Here is a 13,394-nt window from a genome sequence, read left to right on the forward strand (position 1 = left end):
GTTCACTGTGACCCACTACATATTTCAAGCTAAACTCAAAGTTTTATATATAAAAACACTAGAGAGAGAGAGAGAGAGAGAGAGAGAGAGAGAGAGAGAGAGAGAGAGAGAGAGAGAGAGAGAGGGGGAGTGAGTATCGGAAAAGATGATGAGGCTCAACTGATTTGCACATCCATATATATATATATATATATATATATAGTGAGGAAGGCGTGGGCTGCAAGACAGCTTGGGGGCATGGAAGTTTGTTGTACATAAAATATTGTATTTAAGTGTATTTTAATCTAGGAAAAAATATAGAAAAATATAATGAAAATACCATAATACTCAGAAAGTAATATTGAATAATAATATAAAGTAAAAATTATTTTTTTGAAATCACTTATTAAATAATACTAATATAAAATTTAAAGGACAACTTAAATTTTCGGATTGTTATAATCTTCCCTCCTTTTAAAAATTTCATCCTCGAAATTTGTAATATGTGTAGGCTATCCACTGCACGCTCTGATAAATATATATTTGATGATTAATCTGATATAAAATATTACCTCAAAATTTTTTTACCAAAAATAACTCACTGTTTATTTGTTAAAACTTTTTGGGCCAAAATGAGAAACAATGAGTGGCTTTAAAAACTTTTCATTGGTCTTGTTTCCAAAAATAAAAATAAAATAAAATGAGAACACAATTAAACAAGCGACTGGAAATGAAATGACAGAATCATATGCAAGAGTTGAAGCAATTTGAGATGAACTTCCATAGCTTTTATCCGTGAACTTTCTATTGATGGGAAATAGTTTCAAAATCCGTATTTTTATAATTTTTAATTTATAAATTTTGAAAGATTATAAATTTGAGCCCACTTCTAAAAAGTCAAATGATTTTTTTTTTTTTTCAAATGCTACGGAACATATAATACGGAATTTGTTTTTTCTTTTTTTTGTAATTTTTTTCCCCTTCAAATTATTCAGCATATACATGAAAGATATATAAAATTATATATAAAGTAATAAATAACTCATCTTAATTACAAAATTTAATGAAATACCATAATTATATATACCGCGATTGTTGCTATACAAATATTTAATTTAAATACAACCTGTAATCTAGCTCAACGTTTCCCCTATCCTGTTTATGCATGTGTCTTATGCTCCAATGCTTTGATAAAAATAATTTTAAAATCTGGCTTTAATACCACTTGTCACGGCCCGCTCCCCATATCCAAGGGTTAAGTATCGTGATAGCCAGTAACTGAAGTTACTTACGGCCAATCCTTGAACAAATAAATAAACGCGAGTGGAAATAATATTTAAGTGAGGGTACCAAAATAATCATCGGAGTTTCTATTTTTATAACAAAATGTATTGACCAAAAAAATCGATATTTATATATGAAGAATAGAATTATAAATACTGTAAAAATGCTATGTGCGTCTATTTCGCTGCCCCGCGTCTAAGACTCTCCAAAAGCTATGTCTGAATTGCATTGTTTCTTGAAAATTGATAAACACCTATAAACACATGGCTAAGTGAGAATATTATACTCAGAGCATAATTACCATGGATAAGCTTTAGGCTTAAAATAGATAAAATGGAATATCTTTCTATTAGAGTATATAAGTTGCTCATGTTATAACAAAAATCCGTTTCAGAAATCATATGATATTATACTAAAATATATAACCATAATTATAGTGCAGAATAGAACAGAGGTTAATGGATTCATAATAATACAGAGGTAAGGATTCAAGAGGTGGCTTGTATGGATTCTAGAGGTGGATCCTATAATAGTGTAGCACGTAGCTCCGCACAGCACTTTGCTCCGTACAGAACAGAGGTCAATAGATCAATGACAAACAAAAGGCCACAAGGTGACCAATCAGAAGCCAGTGGTTTACTTAAGTCCCCCAAGGCGTGAGATTCTCGTGGTGGTACTTACAGAAAATAATTGCTTATGAAATCATTGTCAAATAATTATTAAAATTTAAACAAACATATCCATGAGTTTTAGTTTTAGCAAATAGGGTTCAGAAAATAATCAACGTAATTGAAATATTAATATAATTTATAAAATATAAATTGCGTAAAATAAATTATGGTAACTCAAAACATACGTAAAATATATTATAATGACTCAAGATGTAATATACCTCACCTTACTGTTAATTCCAACTTTTATCTTTCGTTCACTGCGACCCACTAAATACTCCTAACTAAATTCAAAGTTTTATATATAAAACAAAACACTAGTGAGGAGGGAGAGAGAGAGTTCGAGAGTTTCGGAAAAGATGATGAGGCTCAACTGATTTGCACATCTATATATATAGAGTTAGGAAGGCGTGGGCTGCAAGACAGTTTGGGGGCACGCAAATTTGTTGTACACAAAATATTGTATTTCAGTATATTTTAATCTAGGAAAAAATATAATAAAAATACCATAATACTTAGAAAGTAATATTGAATAATAATATAAAGTAAAAATTATTTTTTTGAAATCATTTATTAAATAATACTAATATAAAATTTAAAGAACAACTTAAATTTTTGAGTTGTTACAATACGGACAGGGCCGAAACTAGACTTTTGAGGGCAGTGGGTCATTAAATAGGGGTATGGATTTACAGTAGTGGTGCAGTAATGCTCCAGACAAAATTGATGAAAAATAAAAGATTCAATGTAGTAGTGAATAATGTAAATTTTAAAACAAAAACAAGAAATACTCAAAAATGAAATACTCAATAAGAAATACTAGAGAAATACTCAATAATATAAGAACATAGTAATAACAATGAAAAGATTATGGTACACACTCGCATCTCTTATTGTAAAAATAATAAATAAAATAAATAAAATTTTTTGTGACATTAGTTACGAACAATTGTGATTATATTAAGGCCACATCATAAATAAATGAATCTTAATTATAAACCATTGTCGTTATATATAAATTTTAAAATGTTACAAACTATTATAGTGAGAAAAGTTATGAATCATTCTGATTTTGTCACGAACCAATGTAGTAAAATTACAAAAGTATTTTTTCTTTCAGGAGGTATATTATAGCCTTTCCCTAACAATGAATTTTAAAAATATATAATTAACTCCACGTTGTCCATTAACTAGAATAAAGAAATATATAATCAATTAAGATAAATTGATTGATTACAAGATATTTTAAGGGTAAAATTCAGTTTAAGCTTTTTTGATAAATCCATTTTCTAAGAGTTTTATTCCATCCAATCCATATTCTTTTTGACTATTCCATTAGGTCCAATTTGAGATAAGAAGACCAAAATACCCTTTTCATCTACTTATGTTCCATTTAGTTCACATTATTTTCTTATGTTTCAATAAGTCATATGGGTGACATAATTACCAAAATACTCTTAATGTGAATGTTCACACCGTCAATATAAATGTTTATATCGTCAATGTGTAGGGGCCCGGCTCATGTCGATCCTCGTGGGTGCCCGGAAAAATTCGAGTCAGACCGGGCCGGCCCACAAGCCAAAAAAATAGGCCCAACCCGGCCCGTTGATAATATGAATATTCACATTGGCAAGTTAACATTCACATTGATAGGGGTGTAAAATTGGCCTGCGGCCCGTGGGCGGCCCGAAACCAGCCCGTCGCCCGGGGCGGGCCCGGGCCAGCCCGTTTACAATATGAATATTCACATTGACATATTAACATTAACATTAACATTGACAAGAGTGTAAAATTGGCCCATGACCCGTGGGCAGCCAGAAGCACGGTCCCGGGACGGGGTCAGGGCGGGTCCGGCCCAGTTTGTTGACAATGTGAATATTCACATTGACAAGTTAAGATTCACATTGATAGGAGTGTAAAATTAGCCCGCGGCCTGTGGCCGGCCCGAAACCCGCCTGCGGCTCGTGGGCTGCCCTGGGCGGGCCCGGCCCGACCCGTTGATAATGCAAATATTCACATTGACATGTTAACATTCACATTGATAAGAGTATAAAATTAGCCCGCGCCCCGTGGCTGCTCGAAACTAGCCCACGGCCCGTGGGCGGCCCGGGGCGGGCCTGACCCAGCCTGTTGACAATGTGAATATTCACATTGACATATTAACATTCACATTGATAAGAGTGTAAATTTGACTCGCGTCCCAAGGGCGGCCCGGGGCGAGCCTGGTCCGGCCCGTTGACAATGTGAATATTCACATTGACATATTAACATTCACATTGATAGGAGTGTAAAATTGGCCCGTGGCCCGTGGGCGGCCTGTGGCCCGCCTGCTGCCCAGGGCGGGCCCGGCCCGGCTTGGCTCGTTGACAATGTGAATATTCACATTGACATATTAACATTAACATTGATAAGAGTGTAAAATTAGCCCGTGACCCGTGGGCAGCCTGAAGCCTAGCCCCGGGTCGACGCGGGCCCGGCCCGTTGACAATGTGAATATTCACATTGAGATGTTAACATTCACATTGATAAGAGTGTAACATTAGCCCGTGCCCCGTGGCTGGCCGAAACACGCCCACGGCCCGTGGGCGGCCCAAGGCGAGTCCGGCCCGACCTGTTGACAATGTGAATATTCACATTGACATGTTAACATTCACATTGATAAGAGTGTAAAATTGACTCGCGTCCCATGGGCGGCCCAGGATGGCCCGGGTTTGGGTTTGGGCCTAGCCCGGGTTTGGGTCTGGGCCTACCCCGGGCCGCGGGCGAGCTTCGGGCAGCGGACAAGTTTTACACTCCTATCAATGTTAATGTTAACATGTCAATGTGAATATTCACATTGTCACGGGTCGGGCCAAGCCCGCCTCGGGCTGCGATCGGGCTTCGGGCCGTCCACGGGCTGCGGGCCAACTTTACACTCCTATCAATGTGAATGTTAACATGTCAATGTGAATATTCACATTGCCAACGAGCCGGGCCCGCCCTGGCCCGACGTCGGGCTTCGGACTGCCCACGGGTCACGGGCCAATTGTACACTCTTATCAATGTGAATGTTAACATGTCAATGTGAATATTCACATTGTCAACAGGCCGGGCTGGGCCCGCCTCGGGCCTCCCACGGGCCATGGACGGGTTTCGGGCAGCCACGGGGCGCAGGCTAATTTTACACTCCTATCAATGTGCATGTTAACATGTCAATGTGAATATTCACATTGTCACGGGTCGGGCCAAGCCCGCCTCGGGCTGCGGTGGGGCTTCGGGCCGCCCACGGGCTGCGGGCCAATTTTACACTCTTATCAATGTGAATGTTAACATGTCAATGTGAATATTCACATTGTCAACGGGCCGGGCCTGCCCCGGGCAGCAAGCGGGCTTTTGGTCATCCATGGGCCGTGGGCCAATTTTATACTCTTATCAATGTAAATGTTAACATGTCAATGTGAATATTCACATTGTCAACGGGCCGGATCGGGCCCGCCCCGGGCCGTCCATGGGCCGCGGGCGGGTTTCGCACCGCCACGGGACAGGGGCCAATTTTACACTCCTATTAATGTGAATGTTAACATGTCAATGTGAATATTCACATTGTCAACGGGCCGGGCCGGGCCGAGTCACGCCCGCCCTGGGTTGCTGTCTAGTTTTATTCTCTTATCAATGTGAATGTTAACATGTCAATGTGAACATTCACATTGTCAACAGGCCGGGCCAGGCCCGCCCACGGGCCGTTATCGGGTTTCGGGCAGCTACGAGGCGCGGGCTAATTTTACACTCCTATCAATGTGAATATTAACATGTCAATGTGAATATTCACATTGTCAACGGGTCGGGCCAGCCTCGGGCTGCGGGCGGGCTTTTGGCCGCCCATGGGCCGCGGCCCAATTTTATACTCTTATCAATGTGAATGTTAACATGTCAATGTGAATATTTACATTGTCAACGGGCCGGACCGGGCCCATCCCGGGCCACCCATGGGCCGCGGGCGGGTTTCGCGCCGCCACGGGACGGGGGCCAATTTTACACTCCTATTAATGTGAATTTTAACATATCAATGTGAATATTCACATTGTCAACGGGCCGGGCCCGCCCTGGCTTGCGAGCGGGTTTCGGGCCATCCATGGGCCAATTTACATTCCTACAAATGTGAATTTTAAAATATGAATGTTCACATCATTAAATTGCTAATCGTTGAAAAAATATTTATAAGGGTATCAAAATTAAATATAAGGGCATAAGTGTCCAAGAAAATAGTGTAAATCAAGAAAATGGACTTTATGGAATAAAACTATATATACATAGGACTAAATGGGTTAAAAAATTCTTTCATGGACTTCTTGGGTTAAAACACTTCCAAATTGGACTTATCAATAAAAATCCCTTCATTTTATCTCCTTTATGGTTTGAGCCAAAGTGCTTTAACCCATTGTGGTTCAAATATAATCAAAAAGGCTCCATGTGATTTTGGACTAAAGTACAACTATTAACATTGTTAATAATAGATGTGAAATGATTATAATACCCTCAAATCTTATACTTTTTTGTTATTTTCTTTCTCTCTCTTCTCTCATACATATAATTTATAATGTCTAACATTAATTCAATTAAATCACAATAATTACATATTTATTTATTTATTATTTTAATTTAATTATATTTTTTATCACAATTAATCCTATATTTAATTATTTATTGTAATTTCTAAATTTTTAATCTAATTTTAATTTAATTATATTTTATATCACAATTAATTATTTATTGTCATTTCTAACATGTTAATCTAATTTTATTTTAATCATATTTTAGATCAATTCTTAATACTTATTTATTTTTATATTTTTATTTAATTATATTATAAATAAATTCTTAATTATATTCTATATTCTAGATCAATCATTAATTATATTTTAATTTATTTTATTTTAATTAACATACTAATCCAATTTGGGAAAATTAGTAAAAATCCCTATCCAACTTTGGGTAGTAGGAGAGATTCAATATTTTTTTTATTAGATAAGGTCCCTCGATGAAATTTCTCTATGTTGGAACAAAATTTCTCTGTGTCAGAGCGAAATTGCTCTTTGTCAAATTTTTTTTGTGAAACTATTATGAAAATATTGTATGTCTTTTATCTTATAAAATCTTAGGAGAAAATTAGGGTAAAGTTGTCTTTTTATTCTATTAATTTCACTTTATTTTTTTCAGAAATCCAAACTCACTCTAAAAAATGGTGTGTATAAAAATACACATTTTGTTAATTTGGATGAAAAACTTAACGGTAACACTTTAATTCAAAATTACATGGAAGTTTTCTAGCTATATTTAAACGATAGGGAGATAAAGTGCTCTGGATAAAATAAATGTAAACCATATTTTAATATAAAAAGATATTTGATCATAGATTAATATTCTAAGTCCAACTAATGAATAAAGGAAAAGAACAAACAAAGTTTTTTGATTTGAGATAGGAAAAGAGTTCATAGATGTTCCATGGGGAAGGGCCAAATAAGTATAAAATGAAAATTACAGGCTATTTGTAAATATTAATAACAATATGTTTAAGTGAGCAGAGGGCCATGGCCCCTCACTATCTCTTCTATGGTCCGTTCCTGCCTACGAGTTTAAACAGTGCCCTTTAATCGAGATTAAGGATTGAAGGGGATTCACCTCCAAAAATTTATTCATATGCTACATTAAAATTTTAAATTTTGAATTTGAGAAGAAAAATAAAAAGAAATAAAATTATTTATATATATTCCTTTTAGGATTAAAAAAGGATATTTTGGCAACTACTACTGAAAATTTAATTTTTAAATAATTTAGTACCTTGTTTTAATCCCTCTCTCTAGACTTTATGAGTGTCTAAATGGTGTAAAGGTGGTGTGTCTATTATATATTATTGATTGGGCTTTTCAGGATTCTTGTTTTCTTTTATTTTTATTGCTATTGGTTGTAATTGCTCGAGTATTATAAAATTAAAAAAAAAAATCATTTTTGCGTTCATTCATTATAATTCTTATAACCGACCACTTTCATTTACGTATTGAAGAAAATGGTGCGCAAATTCGTTGGCTTTGATTGAGGTATCCAACTTTGCCAAACATCTTTGTTGAAAAAAGAAAAAACAAAAGAAATGGTGAGTCATTACATACATGAAGATGTGATGGTTGGGATTCTTGTAAAATTGCCTGTCAAATCTTTGTTGCGATTTAAGTGCGTCTTCAAATTTTGGTCCTCTCTCATTACAAATCCCAGTTTCATAGCCAAGTATCTCACTAACAGTAACAAGGAGGAAAATGGTTGCCTCTTGGTTCACAACGTTGATTACAATGACAAAAAATATACCTTTGCTGTGTGTAGGGATAAAACCCTTACAGTTCCAGTATTTGAATATCTCGGTCTAAAGTTGAATGTTGAAGCACGAGTTATGGGTCCTTGTAAAGGCATTTTTTGTCTCCTAATCAATGCCGTTTCTATAGCGTTGTGGAATTCGGCAAACAGAGAATTCAGAGCTCTTCCAAGACAAACATACCCCGAAACCATTCCTCCAAGAATGGAACTCGAGAATAATGCTTTTGGGTTTGGGATGGATCCTTTCACTGATGATTATAAAGTGGTTTCGATTAGGATGTACTGGGATAGCACCCTTGATGATCCGTATAATTTTACTCCTCCAACATGTTACCTTAAACATATTGCTATATATTCGTTGCGTGATGATTCTTGGAGAGATTTCAAGGGTTTTTTTCTTGAATGTTTTGTGTTTTCTTCTTTTGAGTTCTACACTTACATGGATGGAATTTACTACTGGTGTGCATATGACAAAAATGGGCATTCTATGAAACTCTCATTTCATATGGGCTATGAGGTGTTTCAGAAGATATTGGAGCAGGATGAACATACTAGACCATTGCCATTCCAAGGGATACCAGAGCTAGGTTGCCCTCACCCAGGAACTAATCTCGTCGAACATTATTTTGGGGTCTACAAAGGCTGTCTTGCTTGGATACAATGTTATCCAAGAAGTTGGACACACCAAACGTTTTCAACATTTGGGTATGGAAAGAAGAATGTTGGACAAGAGAATTAATAACTGGACCTTTTGTAGGAGCAATTCCATTTGGATTTTGGAAGAATGGTGAAATCCTCATTCAAGTTGTGGATGGGAATTTGGTCTTAGCAGACCCTATTACCCTTGAGATGAAGGAGCTGGAACTGTGGCTTTTCAGGCTTTTATTTACCATGGGAGCCTGGTTTCTGTTCAGAGAAGAGACGAGGAATTGGATCATTCATAGACTACACTTCCTCTTAAGTTGGATGTTCTCCATGACATGAGGCGGGATAATCAAACAGATTATGATTTCACTGATTCTAGCTCTGATGATACTTAGGATGTATTTGGATTTTTAAATTAGGATGTAATTGAATTTTAAATTAGCCAAAGACAAGAGAAATGAGAAAAATAAGAGAATAAACTACTCATTTGAGAACTTTCTTTTTGAATAATTTCTTTTGTTTTCAACCTTAAGCATGTTTCATTCTTTGGAGTGTGTGGGGTATGGATTGGATTTGTCCTCATTCTTTGGAGTCGTTTTTCTCTTGGTGGTCAAGATTTCGGTTCAGAAATCTGAAGAAAATCATTTGGTTGGCTCTGTTCCCATGCGTATGTTGGAATTTATGGCTAGCAAGGAACTCTCTGATATTCAGTGGCATCCAACCTAATTTGGAAAATTTAGTTCATTTAGTCTTATGGACAAAATTCAACTCGGATTGCACTGGCTTTTCGATCCAAGACTTTGTTCTCTATATTCACGACATTCGGGAGTGTTGCTCCAACCCCTATGCATGCATGTAGAGAGTCATACAAAGATGGCGTAGGAAGACCTCCACTGGAAGTGAAAGTCTATGCTGGGCATATTTGCAAGCTTCTCTTTTCCCTTCACGTTGTTGGCATTGTTGACACTCACCCTCATCGTTAAAGAATGTAGAAAACTATGTGGGTTTGTCTCCTCTCTCTCTCTTTCTGTGTGTGTATAAATAAAGACGAGAGGGAGAGGGTGATTTGTATTAGAAATTTGAGAGAGAGCTGTGAGTTGAGTGAAAGTTTTATCTTCTCCTTTGTTTTGTATTTTGCTCCGTTTTAGTGAAAATTCTCATTTATGTCCGTGGATGTAGGCATTGGGCCGAACCACGTAAATTTTGTGTTCTCTGTGTATGTGAGATATATTTTCTGGTGTGTTTGATCCTAACTAGGGGTGCAACTCGGGCAGGTTCGGTCGGGTTGGAAGGTTATCCAAGCTCAGCCCAAGTTGCGCTGAGACCTGCCCAAGCTAGACCCGAGTTAAATCCGAATTGCCCGAGTTGCTCGAATTGTAAATGAATTTCAGTTTTTTTTTTTTTTTTTTTTGCAACTACATTATTAAATTATTAAATTTTGACTCTATTTACAATTTTTTTTTTTTAGAAAATCATTAATATCATCAAAACAAATAATTTATGTAATGTAAGAGAGATGCCACTATAGTAATCCTTACAATTTATGAGTAAAAATAAAAAGAAAAAAAGTAAGATTTTATATTATTTGTATAAATAATATATATTCAATATGATTTAATAATATAAATTACTTTACTATCATGTAATGGCTAATAATTTATATGTATATTTAATATTTTTATATATTTGTATATGTATAATTTGGGCTTTGGGTTGCTCGGGTTGTTTGACATTTTTGCCCAAGCCCGCCCAAATTTAATTTGGGTTTCTGAATTTTTATCCAAGCTCGTACCGAATTTGAAAATATTTTATCCAAGCCCTAAAAAAATTCGGGCTGGGCTCGGGTTGAGCCCGCCCAAGTTGCACCCCTAATCCTAATAGGGAGATCAAAGCAAAATTTTCACTACAACAAAACTGGTTTCTTATGGCTTCACATTAATGACATACAGTAAATGCAAGCCGTGGTTTCTCACTTTTACGATTTACTTTTTTTGCATGTCGTAAATAATTTCCCAACGACGACGTGTTTATTGCGTAGGTCGTGAATGCTAATAACGATTATTTTTTTACGGCTTGCAATATTAGTCGTAAAATAATAAAATTTTCTATAACGTACATATGACATGGCGTTAATACATCAACTACATATGACACGGGTATACCAGTTGCTAAAAATATTGAATATTTCACGGCGCACAAAAAATCAACCGTTAAAAATTACACCTTCCATGACACACGAAAAGCAAACTGTTTGAAATATTGCAATTTTCACGACACGCAATTGCTGTTATGAAAGATACGACCAAAAACAAAAATAATGCGAAAATAAAAAATTTCAAGCGCCAAACACCAAAAAAATTCAAAAATCCCAACTCTTCAACCCCAATGGGTTCGTTTGGGAAGTGGGTTGATTTTTTGGTTTTTTGACTATTTTAGCCTAGGGCTAAAAAGTTTCGTTTGAGAAGAATTTTTGATTTTTTTGAGTTTTTTGTGAGAAAAAAATGTAATGATTATAGATTGAATATGATATTTTATCTTATTAGATTAAAAAATTTATTTTATTTTTTTGTGACTATTTTAGAAGAAGGAGAAGGATGAGGAGGAGGAGGAGGAGGATGAGGAGGAGGAAAAAAAACAAAAAACAAATTGTGACTACTTTTAAAAACTTATTTGTAGAGAATTTTTCTCAAAATTTTTTGAGAAACACAAACCAAACAAGGCCTGTGTTTCCTTCCCAAGCGGAGCCAATATGAATCTAAAAAACAAATCTGGGTTTCATCGTCCAACACCCTGGTGCACACACAGAGTGAAGAATAATTTTTGCCTTTTGTTTGATAGCTCTCTGCCACACTATCTCTCATTCTCTCTCTGCCTTCATCATCTCTTAAAAGAACATTAACATAGAAAATACTCTCCAAATCCTCCCTCTCTCTCCCTCTCTCTCTATCAAACCCCAAACCCAAACCCAAATCGACATCAAGAGCTCCAAGAAGCAAAAGCCTCTTCAAGTTGAACACAATGGTGGGAAGCTATTGACTCAGTTGCCTCCGTTTGGGAAGTGGATTGGCTTTTTGGCTTTTTTGGCTATTTTAGCCTGGGCTAAAAAGCTTGGTTTGGGAAGGGTTTTTTGGCTTTTTGGCTTTTTGGCTTTTTTGACTTTTTTTTTTTGTGAGAGAAGAGTGTAATGATTATGGGTTGGATGTGATATTTTGTTTGTTGTGGCTAAAATAGCCTATTTTGTCTTTTGTGGCTATTTTAGCCCTAACCTTGCTTGCCAAACGGAAAGTTGAAATGAAACAAAAAAAGTTATATGGGTTAGAGGGAGAATATCTGCCTTCTCTCTAGAAACATCTCGTTTCTAGGGTTTCATCGATCTCTCATTGATTATGGCTGATTCTCTTAATACTCGTGTGGTCGATTCTTCTAGAGGCGAAGTAGATGTACTGAAAGTAAAAAAGGGATCGGAGTTCATGAAGGTGTCTAATGAGGTTGTGGGGGTTCTTGATGGATGTACTACAGGGTTTGTGAAATCATACTCTCCGAAGCTGTTTGATCAGGGTTTCGGGGGTATGAAAGGTGCCCATCAGTTGTGGTCAATCTGGAAAGACAGTCACGAACCCTAGTTCTTTTAGAGAGAAACTCAACGTAGTGAAAGCCAATGTTTCAGGTGTGAATCGTGAAGACTTAACCCCTTTGTTTCAGGAGGAAATCGAGATGGTCCGATATTGTGGAGAAAGAGGGTAATGAGGAAGTTGTTATTAACCGATTTAGGGATTTACCTGATAGCTTGATTATAGCTAGGGCTAGGAATATGGTTTCCAATCTGGATGAATCGGAGATTGTATATGAGGACATAACGTCTTAGAAGCTTTCAGATCCTCAAATGGGCATGGATAGGGTGGGCAAGGATAAAGTGAGCCCTAAGGCAAGGAGTTTGAGTAATCGAGAAGATCTGGGGGTGAGAAATGTTTTCCCTCAGATGGGTGGACGTACTGGTCTGCAACAGGGGATACGAGGTGGAAGGGGTGGAAGAGGTGTTGGGCAGCAGACTGGGTTCTTAGTAAATCAAAGCGAGCAAGGGGAGGGTAATGATGCTTTTTACTCTATCCCAGTGGCAAACCCAGTTGTGCAGGAGAAGAAGACCTGGGCCTTGGTGGTAGCTACAAATCAGAGATCTGCTGTGAAACTAAGGTATTTTCCACCTGATAGCAATACTGACATTGCTGTTGATCTCCCACCTTGGGAAAACATTAAAAAATGGGAAGCTTGTTTGGTTGGCCATTTTTTAGATAGAAATCTAAACTTCAACTATGTCAAAACATATGCATTTAATTTGTGGAGGGGAAAGGGTCCTAGGGAGGTAATTTCTACTAATAATGGTGTCCTAATAAATTCTTGAAAAATAGTATGTGACAAACATTCATTTCTAGTTTTCTTAAAGGAATGAGATTCAAATTTTGTAAACTAATTACA

The 13,394-nt window shown here is 36.6% G+C and overlaps 1 protein-coding gene across 1 annotated transcript; it reads left to right on the forward strand.

Moving 5' to 3' along the window:
• Nucleotides 1-8,058: 8,058 nt before the first annotated feature.
• LOC114276455 (putative F-box protein At3g16210) lies at nucleotides 8,059-9,647 on the forward strand. The gene is made up of 3 exons (XM_028218240.2): nucleotides 8,059-8,950; nucleotides 9,034-9,178; nucleotides 9,455-9,647. The coding sequence occupies exons 1-3, from the start codon at nucleotides 8,059-8,061 to the stop codon at nucleotides 9,645-9,647; spliced, it is 1,230 nt and encodes a 409-aa protein (XP_028074041.2).
• Nucleotides 9,648-13,394: the final 3,747 nt, after the last annotated feature.

Source organism: Camellia sinensis, chromosome 1 (genome assembly GCF_055761805.1).
Source record: "Camellia sinensis isolate YWXY chromosome 1, ASM5576180v1, whole genome shotgun sequence".
NCBI lineage: Eukaryota > Viridiplantae > Streptophyta > Magnoliopsida > Ericales > Theaceae > Camellia > Camellia sinensis.

Bases quoted from the DNA above. Each gene is read 5' to 3' on its own strand.
- LOC114276455 (XM_028218240.2), top strand. From the start codon at position 8,059: ATGGTGAGTCATTACATACATGAAGATGTGATGGTTGGGATTCTTGTA. The intron at 8,951-9,033 runs GTTGGACACACC...GACCTTTTGTAG, and splicing joins GATACAATGTTATCCAAGAA to GAGCAATTCCATTTGGATTT. The intron at 9,179-9,454 runs GTTTCTGTTCAG...TTCAACCTTAAG, and splicing joins TTATTTACCATGGGAGCCTG to CATGTTTCATTCTTTGGAGT.